Source organism: Coregonus lavaretus (assembly GCF_964263955.1).
Source record: "Coregonus lavaretus genome assembly, chromosome: 23".
Taxonomy (NCBI): domain Eukaryota; kingdom Metazoa; phylum Chordata; class Actinopteri; order Salmoniformes; family Salmonidae; genus Coregonus; species Coregonus lavaretus.
In genome coordinates, this window is record NC_140010.1 from 19,246,369 (window position 1) to 19,264,588 (window position 18,220).

The window sequence follows — 18,220 nt, forward strand, 5'->3', positions numbered from 1 at the left end:
GAAAGAGCAACTACTATGATGGGTTGATATTATGACTAAGATTGTGTCTTTGGCTTCTGGACAACGAAAGAAAGTTGATATGAAAACCAATAGAACAGGAGAGAAATGCTGGTTATTGGCACAAGGAAGTCTTAAATAATTGCCTCCACGTCTCTTTGGATGGATTTTCGCAAGGCTACTTTGAAGCAAGGTAAGACATGCCTCATTATTTCAAGTAAAGTAAAACGATCAGGTTTCAAACAATTATACTGCCTCAAGCTCACATTGCAAAGTGGTGGGTGACTCGCTGATAGTAGGCAGGCTATAGTTTATGCATCCGAATGGGAGGCGCGCTTTACGAGTTGAGATTGAGATTTAGAGTTGTTATTTGTTGCGCAATGACTGGGCTTACAAAAGCAGGTTTCACTCCAGTAGCCTCCAGGCTTTTTGAGGAGCCACTCTCGTGCTGTCTGACAGGTGGTAGGCTATTCCGCTCCTCAAACTAGGCTCTGTAAGCTGTGCGTGTGATAAATAAAATGCATGACGACTAACGAATATACACACACGCCAATTTAATTCCACAAAATTATGCAAATTAACCTATAGACCGATAAGCATTACCAGTCAAATGTATTTTCAGGACAGAATTGTGTTGATATGAAATGCACAGCCCAAAGTGAATGGGATATTTAAGCAATGACAGTTTAACTTCAAAAGTGATTCGGCACTGATGGAGGAGACATCCTTGCTGCTTTCAAGCCTGTACAATGAACTGGTTCAATGTCATGCATCCTCAGAAAACAACACAATGGAGGTGGCTGAAACAGAACGGTAGTATTCCCTATATAGTGCAGTACTTTTGACCATGGCCCATTAGGATGTGGTTAACAGTAGTGCACTACATACGGAATAAGGTACCATGTTTCAGATGCCACCAATGACTGAAACAGACAACAACGGCATTGATAACACAGCAACAGACAGAACTGTATCTGCATCATAACCATGACAACCAGGAGCCCCGCCCCCAGAGTGCCTCTTACCTTGGCCATGTGACAGCTGTCGGCGAATGAAAGGGCACGGGGAGGAGCTTGGGTTCAGGGGGCGTATGGCTGGAGCGCCAGATATCACAGCGGAAGCAGGAAAGGACGTGGCCTCATGGTCAACACTCGGGCTAGCCGGCTCATCTGCAACCACACAACACACACTTGGGTATTACATGATTGACAAACTTCACTGTCATCATCATCATCATCCCCATGAACTTCCTCATCATCATAATGGATAAAACTTTGGATTATGTTGCAACAAAAATAATTCAGCTTCCTGAGATATTTCATTTATGCATCACCAGCAAGTAGACCACTGCAGAATTTAAAAGAGTCCCATTGTAACCCTTGCATGGCACTACACCAACAACACGGCTGCTAGAAATGAGGACGTCTCTCCCGTTCTCTTCCTCTCTCTTCCCCTCTCTGACATGTCCCCTTTTTAAAAAGAAAAGTGTGAAACTTAACTGCTGAGTAAGTGCAGCATCTCCGACTCCGCCCACCCCTGTGCTCCGAGCCCAAAACAGCTCAGAGTACAAAGCTGCTCTCTGCCTCCAGCTGTGGGGCTTGTTGAGCTAAATTTAAAAGCCACTGCCCTAGTTCCTTCTTTCCAGCCTCCCAGGCTGCGCCCATCTCTCACCTCAACCTGGGCCAAGGAGAAGGGGTGTGAAGGAGCAATGTAACCCCATAGGCATCTGTCACTAATATAGGCCTAACCCATAGGCATCTGTCACTAATATAGGCCTAACCCATTGGCAGTTTCACCATCTCTGTGGAGACAAACACCCCCTGATGTCTTTAGATCTAGTGTCACTAAATACAGCTAGATAACATGGGCCAAATGTACAACAACCCCATTGATGGTGTATATATGAAAGAGCATACAAAGGAGGTATGTACCACCACCCACCCAACCTTTTGAGATGCAAAATAACTGCATACAAGAAACTGCACTTCTTCTAGGTTACACACTGACCCCTTCCCCCGTCTGTGGAACTCAACACACCGTCTGGTTCCTCCAGCGTCAGATAGCGGCGCTCACACTCCTGGCAGGCCCTGCACCAGCCCCCCTGGTCCAGCCAAGCCCAGGACCCCAGCCCCATACCCAGCCTGTCCACCAGCAGCATGCTGCAGAGGGAGGGGGAGGACCATCACCGCACCGCACCTGGCCTGGTCAGAATCAGACTGGCCCAGTACCAGAGCTCCTCACTCTGGGATGGAAACAACATCCCAGCTTCTCTGGTTGTGGTCGTACTGCATCCCCGGGTGTGATGGTAGTACTCCCATACAAGTCCTGGAGTTCCTTGCAAAGCTCAAAGGTGAAACATCACAAGATAAATCCTCAACGAGGGATCGTATTTGAAGACCCTCATAACAATATCAAGAGACAGTCGAAGTTAAATCCACATTTGAACTCCTTAAACTAAAATCCAGCAGGTGATGGATGACCTTATTCCAATAACACCCGGCATTTTAAAAATCCCAATAAAACCCAGACTGACTCCGTCAGCTGTTAGATCCAAGAGGGTAAAGAATGACCTTGACCAGAGCATTGGCTAAAGAAAACTAGTGAGTGACCGGCTCTGCCACTCTGGGCCATCGGTATGGAATCTGACCTCACATGACGAGGAGGGCCCCAACCGTACAGACAGTGGCCTGCTGGTCTTTCAAATGGGTCATTGGTGGGAGCCTGAGGGTTGGTCAGAGCTGGTCAATCAGACCTCTGTTCTCTGGATCACATCATGGGCACCAGGCCCAGAGTGGTGGTGCTGTGGCTGCCCCATCACCCTCCCTCCTCACTGTCACTGCCTGCTTTGTCTGCACCTGGCCTGGCCCTGCCTGATCCACTACCAGCAGTGGCAGTATGGACGTACCATGACAGGAAGGCATGTAACTGTTACATTCTGGATAACACAAAAATACATTTTTACTGGTTAAATTAAGGTAATCATCACCAGTAAGGCAGTCTGGTATGACAGACATGATGATGGGGACATACGTGCTGTGTGGAGGGGCGTTCACAAGAAATGTGAGTGATAAAATTACATTGTCTCTAACAGGCAATTTGTCTATTGAAAGGCAAATTCAAGAGCAGACTTTAATCATTTTAACAATGCCTTCAGTAAGTTAACAGAAGGTGCTTCAGTACCATTCCACAGCATAGCCCTTTGAAGTGAATGTCTAAAGGCGTCAGTATGCTACAGTTCGGATGGGGGGCAGCCGAAGTCGGCTAGGCGCACCGAACAAGTGTGCTCGCATACTCCCTTAAGACCTTCGCTTGAAAAACAAGAAAAAATGCGCCGTAGCCAGTATACACTTAATCAAAATAGTCTGAATTAATCTAAAATAACGCAAGAATTCTGTCATTCATTTTGAAGTTTTTGCAGAGGAGATCTTAGTCGCGCAATTTTACATCTAACTAAAGATGTTTGGTGCAGTATTTCTCAATGAAATGTTTTGCATGAAAACAAGTCGTCCCTCGTTGAATGACAAATCCTTTATTTAAAAATCCCTACTGTTGACCAATCACCGACGAAGGGGCCTAGACTTCGGCTCCAAACTTCGGCTTGAAAAAACGCCTTAGAGACCTCAGGAGGCTGAAGAAATGTGGCTTGGCACCTAAAACCCTCACAAACTATTACAGACGCACAATTGAGAGCATCCTGTTGGGCTGTATCACCGCCTGGTACGGCAACTGCACCGCCCGCAACCGCAGGGCTCTCCAGAGGGTGGTGCGGTCTGCCCAACGCATCACCGGGGGCAAACTACCTGCCCTTCAGGACACCTACAGCACCCGATGTCACAGGAAGGCCAAAAAGATCATCAAGGACATCAACCACCCGAGCCACGGCCTGTTCACCCCGCTATCATCCAAAAGACGAGGTGAGTACAGGTGCATCAAAGCTGGGACCGAGAGACTGAAAAACAGCTTCTATCTCAAGGCCATCAGACTGTTAAATAGCCATCACTAGCCGGCTACCACCCGGTTACGCAACCCTGCACCTTAGAGGCTGCTGCCCTATACACTTGGAATCACTGGCCACTTTAATGAAGAAACGCTAGTCACTTTAATAATGTTTACATACTGTTTTACTTACTCTATTCTACTGTATTTTAGTCAATGCCACGCCAACATTGCTCAATCTAATATTTATATATTTCATATTTCCATTATTTTACTTTTAGATGTGTGTGAACTGTTCGATACTACTGAACTGTTGGAGCTAGGAACACAAGCATTTCGCTACACTGTGACGAGGTGTGAAAGAAGGAGTCAGGCGCAGGAGGTAAAATACCGAAGTCCAGAGTTTAAACCGTTTGCATAAATCAAACGGCCCAAGCGTCAAACCAAATAAATTGTTAGAGACCCCCCATCTTAGCAGTGTAGAGAAATGTGAATTTATAAGCCAATTTCCTGTAATTCTACACATTTCTCCATGGAGCTGAGAGACATTTTTGCAGTTATAAAGCTAATTTCCTGCAATTCTATGCATTTTGCCATGGCTAATGCTGTGTTCTTTTGCTCATACATAATAACAAAATATATACTGCTAAATTCAATGTTTTTTTTAAAATTTTTCCATTGACTTACTTTTGCAACCTCTGACAACATTTTCCCGGGAAGCCCAATTCCCCATTCAACCACTGACGAGATCTCCTCACAATGATCTCAAACTGTGTTTCTAATACACAATGAAATTAAACAGACTACCCCTTGCTAATCAGGAAACTCTTGGGTATATTGTGGTAGACTGTCATTACAATTGTTTCACAGGAACCTGGTAAAATTATGTTTGTAGTGTAGTTAGCCACTGAATGGCTCTGAATTAACTATCAACATGCAGTCAAAGCTATAACCATGTTTGGAGCCAACTAGTGCTCTCAAATCGTATCCGGATGTTGACAGCAGATGGGAGAAAAGTTTTATTAAGTGGTTAACTAGCTAACTAGCGTTAGCAACGTTTGGTGGTCAATGAGACAGAGTTAGCTAAACAGCTGAGCTAGCAAACAATGTAATAAATGTATAATTTCGGATTAAAAACAATACTCCACCAACAGGCTCTGCATTTCAGTAATCACAGTAGCAAGTACCCCTGGTGCACTTTTAAAGTATTTAGCCATTTAAACAATTCATTATTTAAAGAAAACTGTTTTCCCCACTGCCCTCATGCTTTCATGCATTTCAAATGTGAACTTGTCCGAGGTGTCGGACTCGATGGCAGTTGCTATCCATTGGAGCGCTGAAATTGGTTGCACAAAATTCTGGGGCGGGGCTTAGCGAAGGGTAAACTCTCCCCGACTGCCTAGCTTTTATTTTGGTGATTGTTAGTTCAAAAATATTATATTATTTAAAAAAATACACAGGTCTATTATCTTTTCTACATACTTTATCTGGTACACTAAAAGCGTTTTTTTCGGGAGGGGGAGGGGGGGGGAGCTAGTGAGCACCACATGGAGTAGACGCTTCTCCGACTACCTCCTCCTCAAATTTGATTTAAATTCTACTTTTGCCTGACCAAACTGCTACATAGAGCAACCCTATGAGAAACACGGCCAAGGGGAAACTAATTAATCCAACAACAACTGGCAAGAAAGACGGCAAAGTCCCTACCGTCGTGTCTGAACAAACCATAGCACAAGACGAGGATGGCGACGCATGCGTTAGCCTGGTCGTAATGGCTAGCATTGCTAACCCTGACGCGGAGCCTTCACCGACTATCGTATTAGCAGCTATCAAGAAAATGGAAGAGGACATGAACGCTCTATTTAATCATCTGGACTCATCCTTATAATCAGTGCAAACCTCCCTGGCTGACCACACAACCCGCATTATTGACCTGGAAGGAAACAAAGGTGATTCTAAAGTTGCCCTTCTTGCACTTGACACTCAAAAAGCATTTGACCAAGTGGAATGGAACTACATTCTGACAGTAATAAATTAGTTTGGTCTGGGCGAGAGTTTTGTCTCTTGGGTTGAAATACTATGTGCGTGCCCGATGGCTTCAGTTCTCACTAATTTCAATAAATCACCTCCGTTTTCACTTCAACGTTCATGCCGACAGGGGTGCCCCTTGAGTCCATTGCTATTCGCCATTGCTATGGAACCCCTAGCTATTAGTATCAGAAGCCATCCTGTCATTGCTCAGCTAAACATGGGCAAGGTTGATCACCGCATCTCGCTCTACGCGGAAGACATCATTTTGGTCATCTCACGCCCCAAAGAGTCACTCCCACCGCTGTTGGAGCTCATCGAATAATTTGGAGAACTCTCTGGGTACACCATAAACTGGGATAAAAGTGAATTCATGCCTCTTAAAATGCGACTTAAACCCAGAGTTTCTTAAACATATACCTTTTAAAATCACAGGAGACAAAATTAAATATTTAGGTGTTGTCATCCACAAGGACCCTAAACTGATTTATAACTTGAACTACCTTGACATGATAGAGAAGTTGAAGCGCAACATTGAGATATGGAGTGTTGCCTCTATCTATGATAGGCCATGTTGACGCTATTAAAATGGTTACACTCCCCAGATTCCTTTACCGCTTTCAGAATCTGCCTATATTTGTAACTAAAGCTTTTTTCATATCCTTGGATTCTATCATCTTGCCTTTTGTGTGGGGATACAATGTACACCGTATCTCTAAAAAACATATAATCAAGCCCAAAGAATTAGGGGGCCTGAGCCTGCCACGTTTTATGCATTATTATTTGGCAGCAAATGCTAGAGCACTGGTTTATTGTCAGGATGCATACCCTGGCATGGTAGATCCCTCCACCCCTTCATGGCTCGCTATTGAACAAGATATACACAACACCTCTCTTCCAGCGGTTCTCTTTTCATCAACTAAATCCCTTACAGGTATTACTGGCAATAACTGTATGCAAAAAAATTATGAAAAATGTGTTATCAAATAAGGAAAACATTTGGTCTCCCGGAGACCTCTGCCTGTAAACCTATTTGCCATAACCATGTTCCCCCCCTCACTAACTGACAATACTTTTTTATTCTGGAAGAGAAAGAGCATTAATACTATTGCAGACCTTTACATCAATAATACTTTTGCCATATTCGCACAGTTGAGGGAAGTGTACAATCTCCCCGCATCTACAGTACCAGTCAAAAGTTTGGACACCTACTCATTCAAGGGTTTTTCTTTATATTATTTTATTTTCTACATTGTAGAATAATAGTGAAGACATCAAAACTATGAAATAACACATTTGGAATCATGTAGTAACCAAAAAAGTGTTAAACAAATCAAAATATATTTTATATTTGAGATTCTTCAAAGTAGCCACCCTTTGCCTTGATGGCACCGGAGAAGATGTCTGCCGTTTTACAGCCCTCTAACCAAATTGTACTATTATGTGTGTTTCTTCGCGTTATTTGTAATTTATTCTGTACATAATGTTTCTGCCACCGTCTCTTATGACCAAAAAGAGCTTCTGGATATCAGAACAGCGATTACTCACCTCGTATTGGACGAAGATTTTTCTTCAACGAGTCGGACGCGAAGGATATCCTTCAGACACACGATAAGGCCCAAATCCCCGTCATTCGCATGAGAAAGAGACGGAGATATCATGGACGTAGGTCGGGGTGCCTTGTAAGGATCCGACGGCGAGCAAGTAAACTGCCTCTTCCATCAATCCTATTTCAATCACTTGAAAACAAATTGGACAACCTACGATTATCCTACCAACAGGACATTAAAAACTGTAATATCTTATGTTTCACAGAGTCGTGGCTGAACGACAACATGGACAACATACAGCTGACGGGATATATGCAACATCGGCAGGATAGAACGGCTGACTCCGGTAAGACAAGGGGTGGCGGTGTATATTTGTAAACAACAGCTGGTGCACAAAATCCAATACTAAGGAAGTCTTGAGGTTTTGCTCGCCTGAGGTAGAGTATCTCATGATAAGCTGAAGACCACACTATTTACCAAGAGACTTTTCATTTATATTTTTCGTAGCTGTCTATCTACCACCACAAACCGATGCTGGCATCAAGATTGCACTCAATGAGTTGTATAAGGCCATAGGTAAACAGGAAAACGCTCATCCAGAGGCAGCGCTCCTAGTGGCCGGGGACTTTAATGCAGGGAAACTTAAATCCGTTCTACCTAATTTCTACCAGCATGTTAAATGTGCAACCAGAGGAAAAAAAAAAAAAACTCTAGACAAACCTTTACTCCACACACAGAGACACATACAGAGCTCTCCCTCACCCTCCATTTGGCAAATCTGACCATAACTCTATCCTCCTGATTCCTGCTTATAAGCAAAAACTAAAGCAGGAAGCACCAGTGACTCGGTTAATAAAGAAGTGGTCAGATGACGCAGATGCTAAGCTACAGGACTTTTTTGCTAGCAGACTGGAATATAGCATTGAGGAGTACACCACATCAACCACTGGCTTCATCAATAGGTGCATCGATGACATCGTCCCCACAGTGACCGTACGTACATACCCCAACCAGAAGCCATGGTTTACAGGCAACATCCGCACTGAGCTAAAGGGTAGAGCTGCCGCTTTCAAGGAGCGGGACTCTAACCCAGACGCTTATAAGAAATCCCGCTATGCCCTCCGACGAACCATCAAACAGGCAAAGAGTCAATACCGGACTAAGATTGAATCGTACTACACCGGCTCTGACGCTCGTCGGATGTGGCAGGACTTGAAAACTACTACAGACTACAAAGGGAAGCACAGCCACGAGCTGCCCAGTGACACAAGCCTACCAGATGAGCTAAATCACTTTTATGCTCGCTTCGAGGCAAGCAACACTGAAGCATGAATGAGAGCATCACGCTCTCCGTAGCCGATGTGAGTAAGACTTTTAAGCAGGTCAACATTCACAAGGCCGCAGGGCCAGACGGATTACCAGGACGTGTACTCCGAGCATGTGCTGACCAACTGGCAAGTGTCTTCCCTGGCATACCGCCCCAAAGGATCCACAGATGATGCAATCTCTATTGCACTCCACACTGCCCTTTCCCACCCGGACAAGAGGAACACCTACGTGAGAATGCTATTCATTGACTACAGCTCAGCGTTCAACACCATAGTGCCCTCAAAGCTCATCAATAAGCTAAGGATCCTGGGACTAAACACCTCCCTCTGCAACTGGATCCTGGGCTTCCTGACGGTCCGCCCCCAGGTGGTAAGGGTAGGTAACAACACATCTGCCACGCTGATCCTCAACACGGGGGCCCCTCAGGGGTGCGTGCTCAGTCCCCTCCTGTACTCCCTGTTCACCCATGACTGCATGGCCAGGCACGACTCCAACACCATCATTAAGTTTGCTGACGATACAACAGTGGTAGGCCTGATCACCGACAACGATGAGACAGCCTATAGGGAGGAGGTCAGAGAGCTGGCGGTGTGGTGCCAGGATAACAAACTCTCCCTCAATGTGATCAAGACAAAGGAGATGATTGTGGACTACAGGAAAAAAAGAGGACTGAGCGCGCCCCCATTCTCATCGACAGAGCTGTAGTGGAACAGGTTGAGAGCTTCAAGTTCCTTGGTGTCCACATCACCAACGAACTATCATGGTCCAAACACACCAAGAGAGTCGTGAAGAGGGCACAACAAAGCCTATTCCCCCTCAGGAGACTGAAAAGATTTGGCATGGGTCCTCAGATGACACAGTGACTCTGCACCGGTACCCCCCTGTATATAGCCTCCCTACTGTTATTTTACTGCTGCTCTTTAGTTATTTGCTTTTATTCTTTAAAAATACAATAAAAAAATAAAAAATGCATTGTTGGTTAAGGGCTTGTAAGTAAGCATTTCCCTGTAATGTCTACACCTGTTGTATTCGGCGCATGTGGCAAATAAATTTTGATTTGATTTGATGACAGCTTTGCACACTCTTGGAATTCTCTCAACCAGCTTCATGAGGTTGTCACCTGGAATGCATTTCAATTAACAGGTGTGCCTTGTTAAAAGTTAATTTGTGGAATTTCTTTCCTTCTTAATGCGTTTGAGCCAATCAGTTGTGTTGTGACAAGGTAGGGGGGTATACAGAAGATAGCCCTATTTGGTAAAAGACCAAGTCCATATTATGGCAAGAACAGCTCAAATAAGCAAAGAGAAACGACAGTCCATCATTACTTTAAGACATGAAGGTCAGTCAATACGGAACATTTCAAGAACTTTTAAAGTTTCTTCAAGTGCAGTCGCAAAAACCATCAAGTGCTATGATGAAACTGGCTCTCCTGAGGACCGCCACAGGAAAGGAATACCCAGAGTTACCTCTGCTGCAGAGGATACGTTCATTAGAGTTACCAGCCTCAGAAATTGCAGCCCAAATAAATGCATCACAGAGTTCAAGTAACATACATCTCAACATCAACTGTTCAGAGGGGACTGTGTGAATCAGGCCTTCATGGTCGAATTGCTGCAAAGAAACCACTACTAAAGGACACCAATAATAAGAAGAAACTTGCTTGGGTCAAGAACCATTAGCAATGGACATTAGACGGGGGAAATCTGTCCTTTGGTCTGGAGTCGAAATTTGAGATTTTTGGTTCCAACCGCCATGTCTTTGTGAGACGCTGTGTGGGTGAACGGATGATCTCTGCTTTCCCACCGTAAAGCATGGAGGAGGAGGTGTTATGGTGTGGGGATGCTTTGCTTGTGACACACTTAACCAGCATGGCTACCACAGCATTCTGCAGCAATACACCATCCCATCTGGTTTGGGCTTAGTGGGATTATCACTTGTTTTTCAAAAGGACAATGACCCAACACACCTCCAGGCTGTGTAAGGGCTATTTGACCAAGAAGGAGAGTGATGGAGTGCTGCATCGGATGACCTGGCCTCCACAACCCCCCGACCTCAACCCAATTGATATGGTTTGGGATGAGTCGGACCGCAGAGTGAAGGAAAAGCAGCCAACAAGTGCTCAGCATGTGGGAACTCCTTCAAGACCGTTGAAAAAGCAGGTGAAGCTGCTTGAGAGAATGCCAAGAGTGTGCAAAGCTGTCATCAAGGCAAAGGGTGGCTATTTGAAGAATCTCAAATATACAATATATTTTGATTTGTTTAACACCTTTTTGGTTACTACATGATTCCATATGTGTTATTTCATAGTTTTGATGTCTTCACTATTATTCAACAATGTAAAAATAAAGAAAAACCCTTGAATAAGTAGGTGTCCAAACTTTTGACTGGTAGTGTAACTTCTTCCGATATCTTCAGAACTGTATATTTTCATGAACCTCGCCCCTGACTTCAAGAGTTTGATCTCCAGATTTGAAGACCATTTTACAGCATATTACTCTGTATCCACACAACATTTGAAGGAGACCTTGGTATGGGGATTACTGATGACAGTTGGGCTGATTGCCTTCAATATATTCACTTGTGCTCGATAAACTCCCGACACCAACTTATTCAATGCAAAGTGATTCACAGACTACACTATTCCTGTAGCAAATTACACTCCTCCTACCCCTCGGTCTCTCCAATATGCCCTAAGTGCAAATCTGCCGAGTGTACCCTGGGTCAACTCTTTTGGTCATGCCCCAAATTGCACACATTTTGGCGGGATATTTTAAAGTGTTACTCAGAAGTATACAGCTGTAACCTCATACCAGCCCCGGACACCGCAGTTTTAGGCAGGTCACAGCACCTAACGACTTTAACCCACTGGGAACATAAGACTACAACATGGCATGGTTATTGCAAAAATAAATAAATAATGAAGTATTTGGATTAAAGAGACCGTACCTGTTTTTAAAACCTGGTTAGCTGAAGTCACCAGTTTGCTACATATAGAAAGGGTTTGCCACGATATCTCTGGCAGATCTAATACATTTGTTAGGCGGCAGGTAGCTTAGTGGTTAAGAGCGTTGTGCCAGTAACCGAAAGGTCGCTGGTTCTAATCCCCGAGCCGACTAGGTGAAAAATCTGTCGATGTGCCCTTGAGCAAGGCACTTAGCCCTAATTGCTCCTGTAAGTCGCTCTGGATAAGAGCGTCTGCTAAATGACTAAAATGTAAATGTAGCACATCTTTCACGTGATGATGGGCAACACAACATGCAACCCACAGTCATTATTTTGTTTTTCTGTGTCCTGTTGAGGGGATGGGGGTATTCTCAATGTATTGTTTGCTGTCATTATCTGTCTGTTTGTAAAACTGAAAATTCATAAATAAAATATAAACAAAAATTTTAAAAATACATTTCTTCCATCCTGAAAAAGTATAATAAAATACACGTTTTTTAAAATTACTTTTTATTACAGTTTGGACTTAGGCGAACAGAGAAAAAAAAAACGCTTAGGCGGCCCGCCCAAGGACTTCAATGGCAGAAAAAAACCCTCTCCCTGCCTGCCACCAAAGCTCCTTAACAACATACTGTACATCTAGCCAAGGAGATTGATCAGGTGGTAAACATGGGCCCAGTATGAAATGAAAAACGCTATAAAACCATGTTTCTAAATCTAATGACTTGTCATTTCTACCCAGCAATTTCCCATTCCATCCTAATCTGTACTGATGAACGGCTGCTGCTCCTGGCCCTAGTCTACTCTCTTCCCTGCCTACCTGCCTGGTGCTTCTGCTGCCATGGCGACTGCACAGTGCCATGGGGTTATAGAGCTCTCTTACCGATGAAAGGGACAGAGTCATCGGATATGTCCCAAATGTTACTCTATTCCCTATAAAAATGTACTACTTTTGAAGTACAGTAGCGTAACAAATAGAGAATGCTGTGATGTTAGTGTTTGGTCTCTTACCGATAAAGGGGATGGAGTCGAGGGACTCCTCCAGGTTGCTGGAGGAGTAGGAGGTCTGGTCCTTCTCCTGCTTCTTGTTCAGCCGCCGTATGTGCATCTCCCGCCGCGCATCGTTGGGTAGCCAGCACACTGCGTCCGCTGCTGGTTCCGAACCGTCCTCCTCGTTTACCGCCAGGATGTAGGAAGGGTGGCGCAGGGGGCTGGGGTTCTTCCCCGACCCAGGAGGCTTTTCCCTGAGGACGACGCCCGACTCTGAGGCAGAGGGGCCGCGACCGTTCACCTGGGCCTGGGGTTCTGGGCGAGGGTGGTGGTGGGAGGTTTTGAGGATCCCAGGCCTCTGCTGTCTCTGATGGGGAGCGGATAAGGACGAGGACCTATGGCCCACTACCACTGCCACCTCTCTCCCTGGCACCTCCCCTGGCGGCTGCATGGTCTCCGCCCGCCCCCTGCTCTGGCTCACATGGTTCACACCTTTGACTCCAGCTCTTTGGTCAGTTGGGGAGGGCTCCAAGCTGATGCTCTTCCCTAGGTGAGAGGATCTGTCTTGGGGCATGTTAGGAGCGCCGTGAGGCTTGTGCTGGAGCTGCTCTGGTCCTTTAGCATAGAGAGTAGGGTTGGGCATTGGTGGTCCACGGAGGCTGTCCCTACCGTACCCTGCAGGGGGTCGGTGCTGGACAGCCTGTTTGGAGAGGCTCTGCCTGCTGGGGCGTGTACCCTGGTCCACCCTGCTAGCGTAGCCCCGTCTGTCCACCATAGGCCGGCCCAGCTCCACAGGGTCCACATAGTCACAGTCAGAGGAGCGGGCCCGGGCCTTGTGCGTTAACCCATCCTGGGACACACTACGAGGAGGCCAGTTCCTGGGGTGGACCCCCCGCTCCGCCATACTCATACGGTCCTGGGAAGAGCTGCGGGGGGGCATGTGGTGGAAGGGGGGCGGGTGTCCATGGTAGGCGCGGTCGTGGGAGGTGCTCCTGCGCCGGAGACCCTTAGGGTTGGGGCCCCAGCCACCCCGGGGGATGTGGTGGGAGGAGTTGAAGGTGTTCTGGCTGGTGGCTCGCAGGCTTTCTAGTCTCTCCTGGATGGTCCGGCTGCCGTAGGCGTGGATACTCTTGTTATCGATGTACTCCCTGTAGGTCTGGTACGTCCGCCAGTCTATGTTTTGATGAGAGCCGGGGTTGGGGGAGTTAGAGTTGGGTGGGTAGTGGGGTAGCGGGGCACCGTAATTGAGGAGGCTTGCCCCAGAGGGGTAGATGTCTGTTTTCCGTGGCAGTGGGTAGTGGGACACAGACCCAGGACGCACTCTGATGAGGCCAGGGGGCCCTACCAGGCCATAGTCTATTCTGTGTGCTGGTCCTACACGGCCCAGTTCTGGAGGAACTACCACAGTCCTCACGCTGTCGTTGCGCATGCACGCCACGGTCTGTGATTTGGGGTACAGGTGTGCAGGAGGCGGGGAGGGGGGCACAGGAATCTCCATACGGTACCCCATGTCGGGTGGTGTTGTCCCCCGGCATGCTCCCTGTACCCCCACTCCGACCGGGGAGGGGGTCTCTGTAGTCTGGGCCATCCCCGGGAGCTTACAGTCTACTCGAGGGTAACATATGGGGGGCGGCTCGGGGATGTGATGGGCATTTCCACTGTAAGCACCGCGGCTTCGGCGGTACGCATCCTGGGAGTAGGCCTGGAGAGAGAAAGATGAGAGAAGAGGGTCAGATACAATAACATTGTCCACTGGTCCCAAATCGCTCCCTACCCCTTCTTCCCCTTCCCCCTAACCATTCCACTTGGCCCTAACCCTTTCCCTTAGCCCTAATCCCCCCCCTTGACACTAGCCCTTCAAAGTTTGCATTTGTAAGGTGGAAGCAATATGGTGGATGCTCTACTCTACACTGCTTCTATCTATCTACTCTTCAGATCTGAAAATATAGAAAAGCAAAGGCTAACAGGAAGGGGTAGGGAGCAAAATGGAATCAGCAATGTGTGTAATATTCAACACTGCATCTCTAATACGTCTGGTAAAGAACTGTAGCAGTGAACGTTTAGTAATGATAGCTGCCGTGTGTGCGGGTTGGCAGGCAGGGAGCATCATGTTGTAGTGTGAGTGTGGCGGCGGTTAGCAGGTCAGGAGAGTCACTGGTGTTCATCTGCTCTCTCCGTATTTAGATAGCTAGTTATCTGGGTACTGTTAACTGTTCACTATGCAATGAGAGCATGCTGTGCTGCCGCAACAAGCAAATTATCCAATGTTGGAAATGTTTTCCAGGAACTTAATTTCCACTGATTTCTGTTACACAATATATGTAAGAGCAAACGGAAACAGTCCTATTCTGTCCAAGACTACTGAGTAGCCAGCCAGCGGGCATAGTTAGTCAGGTGATCTGTGATTGAAAAGAGTGGACAAGAAGCAACAGATGTGTTGGAAGAAAGAAGGAAAAAGACAAGACTGGCATGCAAGACCAAACAGTGATATACAGGAATGTAGCCTATCTGTTTGGTTTACCCACCTTCTGGCTTACAGCACTGGCACTGTTAGAGCGAGATCTGAGACTCACAGAGATAGAGTGGGGCGGAAGACGCCCAGAACCCACAACTGTCCTCACCGCGCTAAACTTAACCTCAGTTATCATATTCCCAGGCAGCTTTTCAACACTCCAGCAATGCTACCTCAACACTCCTTCAGCGACACGCCAGCAGACAACGATCACACACAGATTCCATCAATGGTAGATTCCGTATGGCAGCCTTCGTCCATTTGTCAAACGCCCTTACATATTTATTTTCCTGTTTGTCTTGCAACTAGCAAGCACAAAAAATGACACGTCAGAATCGGGTGGACTTTAAACCCCAGCACCTGGTGTCGTATTACGATTCTTACGTAAGCCTCAACTGTATCCACAATCAGTGTTCTACAGGCATTCACTAGACCCTCCCTTCACCAATAGGGCACTAGTGGAGAGTTCACGGGTCAATTGCCTTTATCACTGTCTGCGTCCAAAATGGCACCCTATTCCCCATGTAGTGCACTACTTTTGACCAAAGCCATAGCAACCTATTCCCTATATAGTGCACTTATTTTGACCAAAACTAGTGCACTAAATAGGGAATAAGGTGCCATTTCGGACGTAGCCTGGAATAGATGTTGCTTGCTGGTTTAGAAAGGGGCAGGCTCCACTGATTATCGTGCCAGCCAAGATACCAGCTGTCTGTCTGCCATCTGATCTAACTGGTACTGCGGGCACGGTGAATCACCACCACCCGCCTGTCGCTAAGGGTTACATAGCAACAATTAGCCTACTAAGATGGCAATCGAATGAATGACACTACAAGCTAGCAAAGCAGCTATGTGAGAACAGTACATTACCTCATCAACCCATCCTCAAACAAAAACATGACAACATGCATCACAAAGAAAACATTTGATGGGGGAGCACAACATCAACATGTCAACATCAAGTGGTTGTCATCATCCCTGCTGCTGCTTGCTTACCAGATCAGTGGTCTTCCGTGAAAAAGGCTGCCGTTACAGCAGGAGAGAGAACGAGAGCAGTGAGAGGAGGAGGTGAAGGGAGGAGAGGAGGAGGAGAAGAAGAAGAAGAGGGAAAAGGCTAGCGGCAGAGCAAATCACACACTATAAAAAAGAAAAGAGAACAGATCGACGTGTTAGTCTTGATCACTGATGCCAGGACTCTGGAGTCAAAGCTCTAAAAATCCATCAGAGCTACAGCCGCATCGAGGGAAAACGGGGAGCGGACGTTGGCAGTGGCAGGACTGTCATATCAGCGATGCCAGCTGCGTGTGCCAGTCTGTCCTGGGCGAGGTGTAGGAGGCAGGAGAAGCGGTAGCCTGCTGCCTCCGACAACACTGAGCTCTCCATCTCGCTGTTGCTCCCTCCATCTGACTGCAGCAGTCAGGTTACAGCACTTACTGGATGAGCTGCTGCCTCCACTCTCTATCCTCTCCCCCTCTATCTGGTATGGCTCACATGACGGAAGCAGCTGCTTGAGTACACATTCAGCTCAGATGGTACTGCTTCCCCTCCCCTTCTGCTCCCTCTCTCCTGCTCTCCCTCCTTCTCAGCAGCATCAACCTGTTCACAACTAAGCGGCTGTCAGCTGACTACAGCTGGTTTGATGATCTATTGCTTCATGCCCTTCCCTCACTCAGCGTCTCTCTCATGCTAAGCCACTGATGTTACTGCTGTTGACATGTAACGATGTAGCTTGTTTCCTGTGTGTGTACCAGAGTCGCTCTCCTCCTCCTCTAGTTAATAACATCAGTCACCCAGCGAACCGCGATGTTAAGCCTCCAGCCCGGGCTGACAGCCCCTGTCTGGACAGCTGCATCGGTAGCTCGATTCTCTGCCTCAGCAGTGGCTAGCCTTTTCATACGCCCCGCTATCCTAGAACTGTGGACCAGCGGCAGCTAGCTAACGCAACAGATGTGCAACACACAGCTCAGGGAAGGGGAGGAGAGAGGGAGAGAGAAGAGAAGCGGGGGATGGAAAAAGAGAAGGGAGGGGGAGGTGGCTGAGCCAATGGGAAGGGAGAGAAGGAAAGAGGAGGGTAGAGAGAGGAAGCATAGGGAATAGGTGGATGTTTACAGACTCTGCTTTTCTATGATGATGCATGCCAGCTTGAGGGTCTCAGGCACTGAAGCTTGCTTTGTTTTAATTCAGGCCTTCTGTGAAATATCTTAACAGGCCAGTTTACACAGTGTATGATCCAACCCCCCCCCCCCCCCCCATTCCTAGATGGTGTCAGCTGTGACTTGGCAAGCCAACAGTGAGACTTGAGGAGTAAGGGAGACAATGAAGGCTCTTAAGATGAGATTCCAGTGTTTATTTAATGACAATACTACTGCGCGAGTACTTGTACACATATGCTCATTACGCACGGATATGTAGCAGCCAAAGAACTGAGTTCACCTTCCTACTGAACCTGCAGCAGAATGCTTACCAGGCACCTCCAGTTGCCAGTAGCTAGTGCGCATGAAAAGTTAATGATGAGAGTGAAGGCACACCCACGTTACTTTCTTAGGCGGTAACGTCATGTGGGCTTCCTGCAACTGCACTCAATTCACAGCTACAGAACTACAGAGACATGCAAGACTAGTCTGTGGGGGAGAGAGAGTGAGATATGGAGAAAGAGATGGAGGGGAAGGGAGGTCAAGAGGAGAGAATGAACTGGCTGCCAAGAGCACTAAATTCCAACAATCTCAGTAGATATCGTTTTCCTCAGTTTCAGCTGTGCAAATTTGAGAATGCATCCTACAAACTGCATTTTCCTGCTATTCCGGCATCAATTGAGCTCAATTTGACATCAGCCCATCTCTGCCTGTCAGCAGAAGGCAAGCTAGATGGCGCCGACGGAGATGGCGGCCTCGCGACTAGTTCTTAGGAATCTTTGCAGTACCGGTATTTTGTTTTT

The 18,220-nt window shown here is 46.8% G+C and overlaps 1 protein-coding gene across 4 annotated transcripts in view; it reads right to left on the reverse strand.

Annotated features, from left to right (window-relative positions):
* LOC311098988 (rho GTPase-activating protein 21-like) overlaps nt 1-18,220 on the reverse strand; it is an 87,913-nt gene that overhangs the window by 19,832 nt on the left and 49,861 nt on the right. For 3 of the 4 annotated variants that reach the window (XM_084139568.1, XM_084139567.1, XM_084139569.1), the window contains 2 exons: nt 12,795-14,475; nt 1,023-1,166 (listed from right to left, as the gene is read on the reverse strand). In XM_084139568.1, the coding sequence (XP_083995694.1) occupies nt 1,023-1,166; nt 12,795-14,475 (1,825 nt within the window). Of the gene's footprint in view, nt 1-1,022; nt 1,167-12,794; nt 14,476-15,298; nt 16,531-18,220 lie in introns of those variants that run through there. The other variant, XM_084139570.1, reaches the window with a different exon arrangement.